At 46.8% G+C, this 16,409-nt stretch overlaps 1 protein-coding gene across 4 annotated transcripts in view; it reads left to right on the forward strand.

Annotated features, from left to right (window-relative positions):
• The first annotated feature begins 939 nt into the window (after positions 1–939).
• The window catches only part of LOC137436572 (very long chain fatty acid elongase 2), a 96,433-nt gene continuing 80,963 nt past the window's right edge, over positions 940–16,409 (forward strand). Inside the window, exon 1 of one of the 4 annotated variants that reach the window (XM_068130481.2) lies at positions 940–1,225. In XM_068130481.2, coding sequence (XP_067986582.2) covers positions 1,218–1,225 — 8 coding nt within the window. In that variant the 5' untranslated portion in view covers positions 940–1,217. The other 3 variants (XM_068130480.2, XM_068130482.2, XM_068130478.2) reach the window with 3 other exon arrangements.

Below are 16,409 nucleotides of genomic sequence, written 5' to 3' on the forward strand. Positions count from 1 at the left end.
TCAGATGAAAATTGATGACTTTAGAGGTTTGACCTTGAGTTGACCTTTGACCTTTTGACCTCAAAAATAGTTGGTTTCCCAATTCAGTGAGGCACTATGCAAATGTTCAACTTTCACGGCAATCGGATGAAAAAGAACGATTTTACAAATTGACCTTAAGATGACCTTTGACCTCACAATCAATGGCCTTCTCTGTGGTGAGAACTTATATGACTTGGTACCTGTTCGGTTTAGAATTGTGACCTGTAGGTAATTGACACACAAACAGACAAACAAAAAATCTCTTATGCCGAGCACGATACTTGTGACATCCCGAAAACAAGTTGTTGACCTTTTCCCGATGATGACCGTTTGGCCCATGTTGACCTCAAAAGTAATTGGTGGTTGAATTCAGTGACCGGAGATGCAAATCCTCTTCTAATTTCAAGTCAATCGGATGAAAACTGTGGATTTTAGGAATTTGACAAAGTTGTTGACCTTCGGCCTACGTTGACCTTTTGACCTGAAAATCAATAGGTTTCTTCCTTATGGCCAACTCCTCCACCATTTGGCGAAGTTTCATCGAGATCAGTTTAAAATTGTGACCTGTAGGAGATTGACAAACAAACAGAAAGAATAACCCACACGATCAGCCAATATACGTGAACAATCTTCGATTTTGCAAGTAATAAAAACTTGGTAAACACACCATAAGTGCTGGGGGGTGTTCATTACCAATTAATTAGCTCGTCCTACCTCCTAGTAGGTGTACCTCGTGACCTAATCCGAGCTGTGTATCCTTTATTAAATCGGTGTAACATTTAATGGAGTCTCTGTCTTAATGCATTTTCATGTATTGGTGTTTTTGGGGGGGGCATTTTGTGTGTTGAGATCGACTATATACTCCAGACATTGCCTGTGCCAATGACGTCATGATGAAACGCATCACGGTGAAAGAGCGCGCGCGTGCGCCGTAGCCCAAACTACAGTACTGTACGCGGTACAATGGGGGGAATGAAACCGGAATCACGTTCGTACTTGTTGGAATTCAATTCTGGAACGTTGGTCTCCGTCCTGACGTCCACGGGAGGCGCCCTTGGGTCGTTGACCTTCCGTGAGGCCCGATCTCATCTCGTTCAACCTTCGCCGATGACCCAAGGATGACGTCATGAGTTCTGATGTCCGCGCCGACGCCAGGGAATCCCCACGGCCGCAATGCGTGACGACGTCACAACTCGATGGACCCGTACGTAATGATGATATTTATCTTGCGATCTGAGCCACGCCTGCTTTTTCAAATAGACATCTCTCTTCCTTTCCTTCCTTTCTCACTTTGAGTTCCTTCGAAGGCAGCAGCTCAACATGTAAGTGAGTCCGTGCATGTCAGGGTGAGAGTCGGGCGGTGTGTGTGTGTGTGTGTGTGTGTGTGTGTGTGTGTGTGTGTGTGTGTGTGTGTGTGTGTGTGTGTGTGTGTGTGTGTGTGTGTGTGTGTGTGTGTGTGTGTGTGTGTGTGTATGAAGAATGTGATGAACGCGCTCAGGACCATTATGAAGCCGAGGGTCTGTAAGGATGGCATGTGATCGTTTAGTCTGTGTCCTGGACTGTGATTGGCATATGAGATGCTGCGATTGGGATTTGTACTAACACTCATCTGATCGAATGCAATGAATGACCTTTTGTAATACTTAAGGCTTATTCTCATTATTCTCCCATTTTCCCCTCCATACATTGGTCTCATGCCCGAAGAGGAGCTCGGACATCAATCACATTTAGGACAAGACACCTGGAGTGTATTTTTACATGAACTACAAGGGCATTGATGGACAAGGACAAACAACACATGATATATGTATCTCGGTTCATCGCATCATGAGCCAGGGACTCAGATGGAACCACTTTGAGATTGTTATTACACTACTCTTCTGCAAATATTTCCTAATAATGGATGGAACTTGCCATTTTCCGATTGAAATGATTACCGGTACATATATATATATATATATATATATATATATATATATATATATATATATATATATATATATATATACATATATACATACATACATACATATATATATATATATATATATATATATATATATATATATATATATATATATATATATATATATATATATGTTATAAGAATGTCACCGCTATTCATCTATCTATAATTCCAGCAATCTCTGTGTGTGTGTGTGTGTGTCTGTCTGTGTGTTTGTTTGTCTGTGACCGCTGTTTCTCGACAACCACGGGTCCGATATACTTTTAACTTGCCAGGTATATTGCTGGGGACCCGAGGATGTGCCTTTTCAAGGTTTCATATTAATCGGACAATTACTTACCGAGCGATGTCCAAAAAACGATTCAACCAATCAGAGAGCAGCGAACTAGCGCGTGTGCCGAACGTGGCGGACACACTCTGCCTCGGATGGCACATTTGAGAGCGTATTCATTTATTTCACGTTTGCAAACTATGTTGGCGCTATGTTGGCGTTAAACGATGTTTTAAAACTAATAAAAACGAATTTGCGATTCATTCGCTTTCCTGCGCGTTTGTGTACGCGATGGCGATTTCTTTACCAAACTCCGGAAGCCGTTCGCTTTGGACCGAACCATTTCATGTAAATAGAGGGGGGGGTTCTGTGGTCGTTGCGAATGGACCAAACCATTCATGTAAATAGAGGGGGGGGATTGTCACTGTACTCGCAAGCCGTTCGCCGTTCGCTTTGGCGTTGCGAATGGACCAAACCATTTCATGTAAATAGAGGGGGGGGATATAATTTTAGATAGATATATAGTACGGGCATATATATAGTACGGGCATGCCCTAGTCTATCTATAATTCCAGTAATCTCTGTTTGTACGTCTGTACGTTTGTACGTCTGTTTGTCTGTGACCGCTGTTTCTCGACAACCACGGGTCCGATATACTTTTAACTTGCCAGGTATATTGCTGGGGACCCGAGGATGTGCCTTTTCAAGGTTTCATATTAATCGGACAATTACTTACCGAGCTATGTCCAAAAAACGATTCAACCAATCAGAGAGCAGCGAACGATCGCGTGTGCCGAACGTGGAGGACACACTCTGCCTCGGATGGCACATTTGAGAGCGTATTCATTTATTTCACGTTTGCAAACTATGTTGGCGTTAAACTATGTTTTAAAACTAATAAAACCGAATTTGCGATTCATTCGCTTTCCTGCGCGTTTGTGTACGCGATGGCGATTTCTTTACCAAACTCCGGAAGCCGTTCGCTTTGGACCAAACCATTGCATGTAAATAGAGGGGGGGGGATTGTCACCGTACTCGCAAGCCGTTCGCTTTGGACCAAACCATTTCATGTAAATAGAGGGGGGGGATATAATTTTAGATATAGATATAGTACGGGCAATGCCCTAGTAAGCAAGATGCCAAGAACAATATTCTGAAATGCAGACCGGGTCAGTCGTCCATCATGAGCAAGGTAAGGGAATCTATCATTGCAGTTGAGAAATGATCAGATAAGGTGAAAGTTTCTGATAACAGACTTCGACTCTGCCCTTCATTAAAACTGCTGCACCATGTGAACTGCGCTCATCCTTTGATTCAGCATTTGATGGATACCCTGGATCTGTAGCAAGAGGTTGGCATGGACTCTGCGTATTTCCGAGCGTTTGACATTGCCTGGCATCCAGTTCTGCTCGATCAGCTGTCTGCCAACGAACTAACTCACTCACGGATTTACTCCAGATATGGAAGCTTTGGATGGAAATTTTCACCTTCATCTCCATACTGGGTGCCAATTTGATTCATATAGCTGCATGAATTAGTAAATGTATTTTGTTTGCCAGATGTGGGGCACCCCTTTATATGAACTTTTCTAGAGCATGACTTGGTTCCTCCGAAGAACACAAGGGTAGTTCAGCATGCACACAAGATTTTTTGAATGTCCCTTCTTTTCTATAGTTTGCCACATGGCACATACCATATAAAGAGGCCTTTTCTATGCCCCTGGCATTTTATCCAAGAATGTCCCTTCTTTTCTATAGTTTGCCACATGGCACATCCCATATAAAGAGGCCTTTTCTATGCCCCTGGCATTTTACCCAAGAATGTCCCTTCTTTTCTATAGTTTGCCACATGGCACATCCCATATAAAGAGGCCTTTTCTATGCCCCTGGCATTTTACCCAAGAATGTCCCTTCTTTTCTATAGTTTGCCACATGGCACATACCATATAAAGAGGCCTTTTCTATGCCCCTGGCATTTTACCCAAGAATGTCCCTTCTTTTCTATAGTTTGCCACATGGCACATACCATATAAAGAGGCCTTTTCTATGCCCCTGGCATTTTACCCAAGAATGTCCCTTCTTTTCTATAGTTTGCCACATGGCACATCCCATATAAAGAGGCCTTTTCTATGCCCCTGGCATTTTACCCAAGAATGTCCCTTCTTTTCTATAGTTTGCCACATGGCACATACCATATAAAGAGGCCTTTTCTATGCCCCTGGCATTTTACCCAAGAATGTCCCTTCTTTTCTATAGTTTGCCACATGGCACATACCATATAAAGAGGCCTTTTCTATGCCCCTGGCATTTACCCAAGAATGTTCCTTCTTTTCTATAGTTTGCCACATGGCACATCCCATATAAAGAGGCCTTTTCTATGCCCCTGGCATTTTACCCAAGAATGTCCCTTCTTTTCTATAGTTTGCCACATGGCACATACCATATAAAGAGGCCTTTTCTATGCCCCTGGAATTTTACCCAAGAATGTCCCTTCTTTTCTATAGTTTGCCACATGGCACATCCCATATAAAGAGGCCTTTTCTATGCCCCTGGCATTTTACCCAAGAATGTCCCTTCTTTTCTATAGTTTGCCACAAGGCATATACCATATAAATGGGCCTTTTCTATGCCGCTGACATTTTCCCCAAGATACATTTTAAATACCAACAAAATGCATTTGTTCATCATACAACACTTTATTCAAGACGATATAAAAGACTTGAAAAAGTAAGGGGAAAAAAATATTCAACCCAGACGGGATTTTAACCTACAACCTCCAGCTTGGGGGTCTGATGCTTTATCCATTAGGCCATTGAGCTTTAAAAATTGAATTGAAAAGCCGAGAAACGCATTTTCAGTCCCCATGTAAAAGCTGCATCCAGAAAAACGATCCCTTATATAAAGGGAGGGGCGCTTTGCACCTCCCTTTGATAGGTGGCCTAAAACAATTCGGGGGAAAAAATGTTGAAAATATGCTGCTCCACAAGGCTGCTTCTGTTACGCATAACAAGACCCTGCATGCAAAAATTGGGCAAATAGGAGCATCTTTGGAGGTCCCAACATTTTACACATTTTTCATATCATTATCCCATCTACCATTATCATATACTGTATCTCATTTAGGATTACTGTATTAACCTACCTATTGATTTTCAAATGTAATGCTTTATGTTTTCAATTTTAAATTATTATATGATTGCGTAGTGCGTACCTAATACATTGGGCAAAAAGTGTCCCTTCTTTTCTGTAAGGTCTGTAAGATGGCAATTGCGTTCCTTGGTGACAATAGTGTATTGCCTCTTGATATATACCTTCGTAGATACAATTGTATTATGTAACTTTATTATGTAACTTCGGTATATCACCCATCTACCCAGTTAGACCAGTTAGGTGGTCGAACTGGAGGAGACGGTTGACACACCCAAACAATACACACCTCTCATACAAATGGCAAGAACTAGATGGTGCTAGCATCTGGATAAGGTGAGCAACAAACAACACTCGATCCCAAACACAACACCCACGTGTGAAGAATAACCAACGGAAACTCCAACAACTACATAACCCGCACCTCTTCACATCGAAAAACCTAATACATTATACATCCAAAACACATCCAAAAACCTAATACATTATACATCCAAAACACATCCAAAAACCTAATATATTATACATCCAAAACACATCCAAAAACCTAATAAATTATACATCCAAAACACATCCAAAAACCGAATACATTATACATCCAAAACATATCCAAAAACTATAATACATTATACATCCAAAACATATCCAAAAACCTAATACATTATACATCCAAAACACATCAAAAACCTCATACATTATACATCCAAAACACATCCAAAAACCTAATACATTATACATCCAAAACACATCCAAAAACCGAATACATTATACATCCAAAACACATCCAAAAACCTAATACATTATACATCCAAAACACATCCAACAACCGAATACATTATACATCCAAAACCCATACAAAAACCTAATACATTATACATCCAAAACACATACAAAAACCTAATACATTATACATCCAAAACACATCCAAAAACCTAATACATTATACATCCAAAACACATCCAAAAACCTAATACATTATACATCCAAAACACATCCAAAAACCGAATACATTATACATCCAAAACACATCCAAAAACCTAATACATTATACATCCAAAACACATCCAAAAACCGAATACATTATACATCCAAAACACATCCAAAAACCTAATACATTATACATCCAAAACACATCCAAAAACCGAATACATTATACATCCAAAACACATCCAAAAACCTAATACATTATGCATCCAAAACACATACAAAAACCTAATATATTATACATCCAAAACACATCCAAAAACCTAATACATTATACATCCAAACACATCCAAAAAGCTAATATATTATACATCCGAAACACATCCAAAAACCTAATACATTATACATCCAAAACACATCCAAAAACCGAATATATTGTTGCGGATATGGGATTTGGCCTCCATCCATATCCGCTTGTAAATATTCCCCTATTTCCCCAATACTCCCCAACTATCCCCAATCCCCCATTCCCTAGTCCCATTGTCTGTAAACAACACTCTGTAGCCCCGACCTTCCCCTTTTTCCCCCATTAAATGTCGTGCCCAGGTTCACCGCATCTCACGTAGACAACTTTCGGACATCTTGCTAGTTATTCTTAGTCTATGTCAGTTAAGGACTCGTTTCCATTAATTCTGACTCTTCGTTGCACCAGAATGTGATTGTATGGCACCAGTAGTGAGTTTAGGACCTCCCAATACCCCCCCGCATCTCTTCCTCATGAAACAACAACACCAACAACAACAGCGGGGGCGGCGCGGCAGCGGCGCGGGGAGTGTGCGTCCTCACTCCGGCTTGGTTAGCCGCCATTGACCATGTGCTCCGACGGGGTTACCACACAGGGGCTCACTGTCAGCTCCTCGTCAAGGGCGGAGCCCGGTAACCCCCCGCACCCAATAAGAAGCGGCGGACCGATTCCATCTGGGGCAGAGCTAACGAGCCGAGGGCGTGTCACTCCCCGCTGGATATACACAGCCACTTACCGGAGGTGACGTCAGATGCGGCTCAGCTACGACGACAAAAGGACGCCACCTCCGAGCGCTGAAAGATACCTCCCGCCTCTCTGGACCGGACCGGGTCGATTCTGCCCCTGAGCCAAGGTGCACCTTGAGCCATCGACTACCTGCCCTTCCTTGCCATCAATCCCTGTGTGAGTCAGTCTTGTCCCGTTTGTCTGTGGTCTGTCGGGGATAAGATAAGACCGTGTATAAGTGCCCACCTTTCTGTGCTGTCCCTCTTGTGCCGTGTAATCTAAACGTTCCGCATACCCAATATTATATCCTCCTCCGGAGGTCTTGAGAACTGTACCCCTGGTGTCGTGTCATTTAACCCAGCCGTTGTGTCCTTTTCCTTCATTGATTTAGCATAGCGCGATTCGGCCAACGTTCGAGTGTAATCGGGTAACTTGTGCGAACACGGCGGCCATTCCGCTCGGCCCACCATAACATCTAAGTCGTGTCCGTAACAACTGGTGTCGGGAAGTGGGATCGGTCCCGGAGCGCGTTTCACGCGCTTGAAATTATAACGGCGAAATTTGATTGTGTTTTACAAAAAAAAAAAAAAACCCGAATTTTGAAAGTCGCGCTATGGCAGACCAAGACGGCTGGGTTCCGGTAGAGGAGAGTGAGGCAGGGTCGATCCAGGACCAAATTGAGGGACATGAGGAGAGCGAAGCAGTGAGGGTGGCAGGGTCGCAAAATGGCGTCGTCGCGCACGAGGTTACAGACGCACAAAATGGCGGCCTCGCACACATGGTTATTGTGGCGCCAAATTTAGCCGCGCCCGTGACCGTAGCAGCGCCGCCGATGGATTGGGGCCTATTTATGGAACAAATAAAGGCGCTCATGGTCCAGACAAGTGAAGACCTGAGGAATGACTTGGGAAACCAAATGGGGGTAATGGGGAACCGGATGGATGCTCAGAGTGAGCAATTGGGGGTAATGGGAAACCAAATGGGGGTAATGAGGGACGAAGCGAGGGGTACCGGTGAGGGATTAGACAATAATTTTAAGGGATTAGACAAGAAATTTGGGAAATTAGACGATAGATTAGGGGAAATACAGGAGGGGTTAACGGGGGTAGAAAATAGAATGGCTGCCCAGGAGAATCAGATAGAGGGAGTGAAAAATGGGTTAGAGGGGTTAGAAAACAGTATGGAAGGCAAATTGAGGGACATGAGGGACCAAGCGGAAAGGGAAGTTAAACAAATGGGGCAGCAGATAGAGGGGGTCAGAATGGGGGTAGAAACCAAACTGGATGCTCACAGGGAGGAAATGGAGCAGATGAGGGTGGCATCTGGGCAGGAGATGCAAGTGATGGGAGAAGAGATCAGAAGAGGTGTGAGTGAGGAGGTCGGAGGAGTGCGCGAGGAGGTGAGGCACTGTAAGGAGCACATGGAGAAGGAGGTGAGAAAGGGGACTGTAAAGTTACAAGGGGGCATAGAGGACCTGACGCAGGAGGTGGAACAGCTGACGGAGGGACAAAAAGAAGTAACGGAGCAGGTTCAAAGGAACACTGCGGTACTAGGAGGGTTAAAAGCGACACAGAAAGAACTAAAAGACGACTTGATAGCGACGAAGAGGCAATGTCAGATGGTACGTGAGGGACTGACAACGAGGTTGGACGAGGTGACAGAGGTAATGGAGACGAAGGACCGGCAGGTGAGGACGCACATGGAAACGGTCAAGGTAGCCTTGGAGGACGAGCTTGAGGAGACGTACCGGGGAATAAAAGAGGTGAAGCAGAAATTAGAAGAAGTGGAAGAAGGGGTGAGCGAAATTAAGAAGCGACGGAGAGGGGATAAGAAAGAGATAGAAGAGGAGGTAAAAGAATTGGTCCAAAGTCTGTGTTTGGATCGTGATGATGTGCTCATTAACCGGATGAGGGATTCGCAGGTGATGGAGGAGAAGCGAAGAGGAAGAGGACCCGGTGTAAGTGGTGACCAATATGGTCGTGCGTATGATGCGCCAGGGGATTTAAGAAGCTTGGGGGTCGAGATGGACCCGGGTGTTCGTGAGAGGCCGTTGGTGAAGTGTGCGACAGGTCTGGTGTGCGAAAAAGGAGGTGTGCGAGAAAGTCCGACTCTGGGGTGTGTGAGGAAAAAGTGCATGCCAAGGAGTGAGGGTGCTGTGGAGAGTGAGTCGGTCGTAGCGCGTGTGCGAGGGAGCACATGGAGGCGCGGTGTGGTAAGTGTTACAGAGGGTGTGACGGGAGAGTGTGCGCAAGCGTGTGCGCGAGAGAGGTGTGTAACGGACAGGTGCATGAGGAAAGAGTGCGCTGTCAAAAGTAAGGAAGAATGCACGCCTGTGGTGAGTGTTACAGAGGGTGTGACGGGAGAGTGTGCGCAAGAGTGTGCGCGAGAGAGGTGTGTAACGGACGGGTGCATGAGGAAAGAGTGCGCTGTCAAGAGTAAGGGTGAGTGCGCTGTCAAGAGTGGAGGTGAGAGTAGTAAGAGTGACACGGAGCGTGAGTTGGTTGTGGCAGGTGAGAAAGGAAGCACACCTGGAATGGTAGAGCGTGTGTGGGAAGGCACACTTGAGTTGGTAGTGAGGCACGTGGTTGGGTGTGCGAGTGAAAGCACACCTGTGATTGTCACAGAGGAGGTGACCGAGGAAGGGGCGCGAAGAGGTGTGTTGGTGAGGTGTGCGAGCGACGAATGTGTGCCAAAGTGTTCGGTGGTCAGGTGTGTGACCAAGGCTGTGAGTGGAATGAGTGTACCTGGGTGTGTGAGAGAGGGTACGACGAGGAGCATGGGAACAGCTGGATGTGTGAGCAAGAAAGGGGTAGCGTATGCTTGTAAGCATCCAGGTGAGGGGTCGACGGTAACCGGGTTAGAGGTTAGGTCGACTTTTAGCCGAAGCGGGCCCTCGTTGCGTGCCGGGCTTCGCGTGCCGCGAGAACCAGCGGGGATCCGAGCCACGGCGGGTTCGAAAGGACCGCCGTACGCGATCCACGCTGTGCCTCGCTTGGAACGGCCGCGTCCGGGCTCCACTAGGCGGAGCGGGCAGCCCGATAGGAAGGGTCGTCATGGCGACCACTTTTTGTTGAGGCATTCCGGCAGGTCGAGATCGGGACATTGGATGGCTCCACGCCGAGATGGTGCGTGGGATCTCGGCCCGGGTAAGCCCCCGTCCCAGCCCCGAATGCCGGACGTATCCAGCCGCTGGCACCAAACAACCCGCATTCATGGCTTGGCTGTACGAAGCCGAGCTTTAGAAGTAAATTGGCGCACCGAGAGGCATTAGTGAGTAGACTGTGTGATGAGGTTAGTGTTTTGGACCCGAAATTAGAAAAAACAAAATTTGATGATTGGCAAAGGATTGGCAGTAATGATTGGCAGATGATGGGTAGTGATTGGCAAATTTTTGATTTGTTGAAATTTGATGTGCAAAATTGGTAGTGGGAGATGCCCGATGTGGTGGGATGGCAACTCTGTCATCCCTCACAAAAGTGGGGCAAATGCGCTATAGATTATGGGGTTGATGGCAGTGAAAACTAGCCCGGGTGGGTTAGGTTATATGATAGGGATCTAGAAGAGATTGACATTAGGTGACGTTAAGGTTTAGTTAGTGACTGATACCTGTAGTGGGGACGCAGGTAGTTTAGTAGGGATGATAATGACGAGGGAGCGCAATAGTTTAAAGGGACGACTGGGAAGCGCAAGTTTCAGAGGGGAGTAGTTAGATGAGATGATGCTGTGTGAGAACTGGACAGGTGTGTGGAGCAGTGTATGAGTAGTGAGTGTTGTGGATCAGCGCGAATGCGCTTGGGGAGAGAAGGGTGCAGGTGGCACCAGGTGTGAGAGCACAGGTGTGCAAGTACAGGTGTGTGGAATATATGGAGCAGAGAATGAGTGGTGTGGAGAGAGTTGGAGTAAGTGGTACGGAGTGGTGTGCATGGTGCGAAGGTGTGGATGGGGGAAGAGTGGACCCCTTTCACGAGTACCCGGGGCGGGTAGTGTAAGTGTTAGGTAGAGGGTATAGGTAAATTGTGGTTGGATATTGGCATTTGTGGTGCGGTTGCAGAATGGTATTGTGGATGGGTGCATTAGTGTTGTGGAAATGGCTGGGCGTGTAGCCTGTTAGTGTGTGTAGTTGGTTTGGGCACTCCACCACTGTGAGGATGTCGGCCAAGTGAGGCCGCAGGTGGGCTCTGGGAGCCGGTAGAGTTGTGGATGGGGCCCGAGGATCCGGAGGACGGACCCGGGTAGCCCAGTGCCAGAGAGGGCACCGAGTGGGGAGAGCGCCAGAGGGCCTTCCCCAGGTAGATAGGTTAGGGTAAGGAGCAGGTAAGCTCGGAGGCAACTGCAGTGGTGGAGGTGTGCAGGTGGGTAGACCGGCTAGGAGAGCTACACGTCGCAGCCCAGAAATTGTGCGAGGGCACCGAGAGATGAATCGGGGGAGTGAGACCCCAAATTGAAAAGCACCACAGTTTGGTCAATGGGAATTGGTTTTTAGAACCCATAGTGTAAGAGGGCCAATGGTTTGGCAGGAGAAAGACCCCGGGTAATGTAAAGTTGTTAAAGTCATTTAGGAAATAGTTAGGATTGATGAACCTGTCGCACCATACGCAGCCACTTACCTGTGGTGATGATGATGACTCCACACCTGTGTTTTCTTTGTTCTGTGTGCAGGAAATGAGAATTGCTGTGTGGATTTGTGAGACGCATCACGACGTGGATGAGACATTGGGGTGATTCCATCTCTCCCTCCCTAGGAGGGACTGATGATGAATTGGTGATGGCAAATTTTGATGTTGAATTGGAGATAGCAAATTTTGATGAGAGTTGGAAATGGCAAATTTGATTGGTTAGGAGGGAGAGAAGACGAATTTGGTTTATGGGAGGAACGGGGAAGACAGTAGGGACGTTTGTTGATTTGTAAAGTAGATGTTTATGGGTAGTGTTGTGTTTTGTGGATACAGTAAGGGGTAAGGGAGGGGCCATGTAGGTTACCTGGTGGGGGGGGGGGCGTACGGTAGGAACGTACCTGTCTCACCTGGTTCCCATGTGCCCCTAGTGTGCATCACCTAGTATTGCGTGCACTTTTGCGCCCTTACCACCTTACTCACTTGTCTTCTTCTTTTGTTTCCCACCTCCGAGGATCTGGCTTTGGGGCAGAGAGAGAGGAGAGAGAGGTGCTGGCTCTGCAGTTGTGGGCCTGCACTTTCGCTGCTTGCTGCCGGGATCGATACACCATATGGACCGCAATTTTTGTGGCCGCCCACCATGGACCGCAGTCTTTTGCGGCCAAGCACCACCCGTTGATGGACCTATGGGTCAACGTGGCACCTATGCCATACAGGTGAACCACTTATAGTTGGCCCCCCTGACGGCCACAATGTAGAAATGGACGCGGTTGGTGCCTTTCTTTATTTTTGAAGGAAGCCAGAACACCAAGTGGGCTCCAAGGCAAGACCAGCGGCAGAACATCGGCCGGCTGCGACACCACCGGTGATTATCGAACACTTTATTGGTGCACCGGATGGTGCTGACTGTACATGATGGGGTGGTGCTTTTGGTGCTTGGATGGGGTGCTCTGCACATTATTAAAGGCCGTAGGGCCACAGAGCACTCGTGGGTTGGTGTATCGATGCTGGCATGCGTGCTCTCTCTATGCATAACATCTGCATGTGTTCCTCCAAAAACAGGTCCTGGATCGTAGTGTAAATATCAGTGTAGTCTTGTGTAAATAATGCTCCCTACCGGCTGTATGTTTAGTTTGAGGATTCTTTCCGCGATTCGGTTATCCTGTGGGTGTGTTTCTGTGAGGAGAAGGGTGCAACGTCGCAGGGGGACATATTTACTCATTTGTGAACATCTGTAAAACTGTCGCACTCAGGGTAGAGTTAATAGTAGAGGGAACTACATCTGAGTGCCACACTAAAGTAGGTAAAAATTTATCGGGTTGGGACGCCCCGAGGTAGAGAAGGGTGCAATGTTGCGGATATGGGATTTGGCCTCCATCCATATCCGCTTGTAAATATTCCCCTATTTCCCCAATACTCCCCAACTATCCCCAATCCCCCATTCCCTAGTCCCATTGTCTGTAAACAACACTCTGTAGCCCCGACCTTCCCCTTTTTCCCCCATTAAATGTCGTGCCCAGGTTCACCGCATCTCACGTAGACAACTTTCGGACATCTTGCTAGTTATTCTTAGTCTATGTCAGTTAAGGACTCGTTTCCATTAATTCTGACTCTTCGTTGCACCAGAATGTAATTGTATGGCACCAGTAGTGAGTTTAGGACCTCCCAATACCCCCCCGCATCTCTTCCTCATGAAACAACAACACCAACAACAACAGCGGGGGCGGCGCGGCAGCGGCGCGGGGAGTGTGCGTCCTCACTCCGGCTTGGTTAGCCGCCATTGACCATGTGCTCCGACGGGGTTACCACACAGGGGCTCACTGTCAGCTCCTCGTCAAGGGCGGAGCCCGGTAACCCCCCGCACCCAATAAGAAGCGGCGGACCGATTCCATCTGGGGCGGAGCTAACGAGCCGAGGGCGTGTCACTCCCCGCTGGATATACGCAGCCACTTACCGGAGGTGACGTCAGATGCGGCTCAGCTACGACGACAAAAGGACGCCACCTCCTAGCGCTGAAAGATACCTCCCGCCTCTCTGGACCGGACCGGGTCGATTCTGCCCCTGAGCCAAGGTGCACCTTGAGCCATCGACTACCTGCCCTTCCTTGCCATCAATCCCTGTGTGAGTCAGTCTTGTCCCGTTTGTCTGTGGTCTGTCGGGGATAAGATAAGACCGTGTATAAGTGCCCACCTTTCTGTGCTGTCCCTCTTGTGCCGTGTAATCTAAACGTTCCGCATACCCAATATTATATCCTCCTCCGGAGGTCTTGAGAACTGTACCCCTGGTGTCGTGTCATTTAACCCAGCCGTTGTGTCCTTTTCCTTCATTGATTTAGCATAGCGCAATTCGGACAACGTTCGAGTGTAATCGGGTAACTTGTGCGAACACGGCGGCCATTCCGCTCGGCCCACCATAACATCTAAGTCGTGTCCGTAACAATATTGTTGCGGATCTCAGCGCCGGCCTTTTCCCCTCACCAAGGGGGGATTAGTCCCCTTGTCTTTGACTGACCGACGGGACCCGGGACCTATGACGTCCTTCCCGGACAGCACGAAATAGGGTTTTAGGACTAAGAATTCACTATTACCTAATTACTCGCGCTGCCCAGAAACGAGGAAATAAGCCCCGCACGAATCACGGGTGTTGGTAGATACGCCGAGCGGTAGCGAACCCGTGATCCGAGCCGTTATCAATTGCTAGACCCCGATCCGAGCGGTTCTTATTCGTGCCACGCTTACCCAATGATGGAAATCACAAAAGCGGTCGAATTCAGAAGAAAAGGAATAACAAGATTTATTTATACTATGTACACTGATCAGAAGAAGAAGACAGTGCAGTCCTTAAGCAGTCTCATACTTAATACCCCAGACAAACGGGCCCGTCTCACACACAGACACTCACACGAGGATTGCAGATGAACAGGTCAGCACGTCCAGGGATGGTGTCCGGGCAGCTCTCCCTCCGGTCCCCAGCTCGCACCGCGCAGTAGATGAAATAGAGATGGCAGGAGCTCTCCGCGTGTCGTTGGCGCGCATGGGATAACACGGGGCGAATGGTAGGAGCTGGGCTCTGGCAGTTACACTGGCGGCTACTGCGTACGTAATAGTTCAATACAATCAGGGGCTCTCTCTCGTGCAAGTCCTCACTGCAGCTCTCTCTCATAAATCCTTCTTGTAAGTTGAGTCCTCTCCCTTCTCATAACTGAGGTGGGGGCCTCGCGCAAAGGGTTTTATTGCCACGCCCTTAGAACCCTCTGAAACCCACCAGACATTCTTCACAACGCCCTATCACGCCATGCCTTCAGAGCCCTGGTTGGCTGGTGGCCCTAACCGTCAGCGTCTCTGACGTGCTCCTCGACGCCGCCACACCCCGACCCCGCGCTCCTCCCTCTTTTCAGGCCTACCTCGTGTTACTTGACTAGTTCAAGCGAACAAAGGGCAGCGAACGCTGATGGCAGCCAAAGCGTAACAAACTGCTGCGGGTAGCCCAAAGCGTAACAAATTGAGGGATGCCAATTGGGGTGCGGGTTCAATTAATGCCCATAGGTGGAACTGAAGGGTGGACGCAAAATGAAAGGACCTAAGCTCATGTCTTTACACAACGCAGATGTTACTAGGGAAATGGCCTACTCTTACACATACTATGACATAACTAATACTCTAAGTGGGCCTACGTGTTGCTTGTGGACTAACTATGGGGGGGCAAACGTTTAACCTTTAATGATGTCATATGTACAAATCTCAAAACCGTATAAATATTATACATCCAAAACACATCCAAAAACCTTGAGGTTTGCAAAAAAAAAAAAAACTCCTCCATCTGACCACGAGCACGGGTGGCCACATGGTGAACGAGAACGCCACACAGTAGAGCGCATACTCCCGCCATAGGTCAAGTTGGAATAGTACGATTTCACAAAAGTTTGAGGGAGTAGTTCTGTGACAACACAAGACAAAACAACACAGGACAGGCACTGCACATATATATACATATATATACATATATATACATATATACATATATATATATACATATATACATATATATATACATATATATACATATACATATATATATACATATACATATATATATACATATACATATATATATACATATACATATATATATACATATACATATATATATACATATACATATATATATACATATACATATATATATACATATATATATATATATATATATATATATATATATGATCAAGGCACCTCCTAGCTTTAATGGTGAGCACCAGCCACGAATTATGTCTCACACGGTAAATACCGCATAACCCGCAAGGAACCAACAGCCTGTCTGCCACACAGACCATCGTTCCCACCAGTGCAAACCAAAACCAGGGGGTGCGGTGCGATCGGCGGGGATAATAATCAACGAACATAACAGCGTGACGAGCGCTGTCCCGATCTCCTGTGGA

This window comes from Myxine glutinosa, chromosome 11 (assembly GCF_964187855.1).
Source record: "Myxine glutinosa chromosome 11, kmMyxGlut1.1, whole genome shotgun sequence".
Taxonomy (NCBI): domain Eukaryota; kingdom Metazoa; phylum Chordata; class Myxini; order Myxiniformes; family Myxinidae; genus Myxine; species Myxine glutinosa.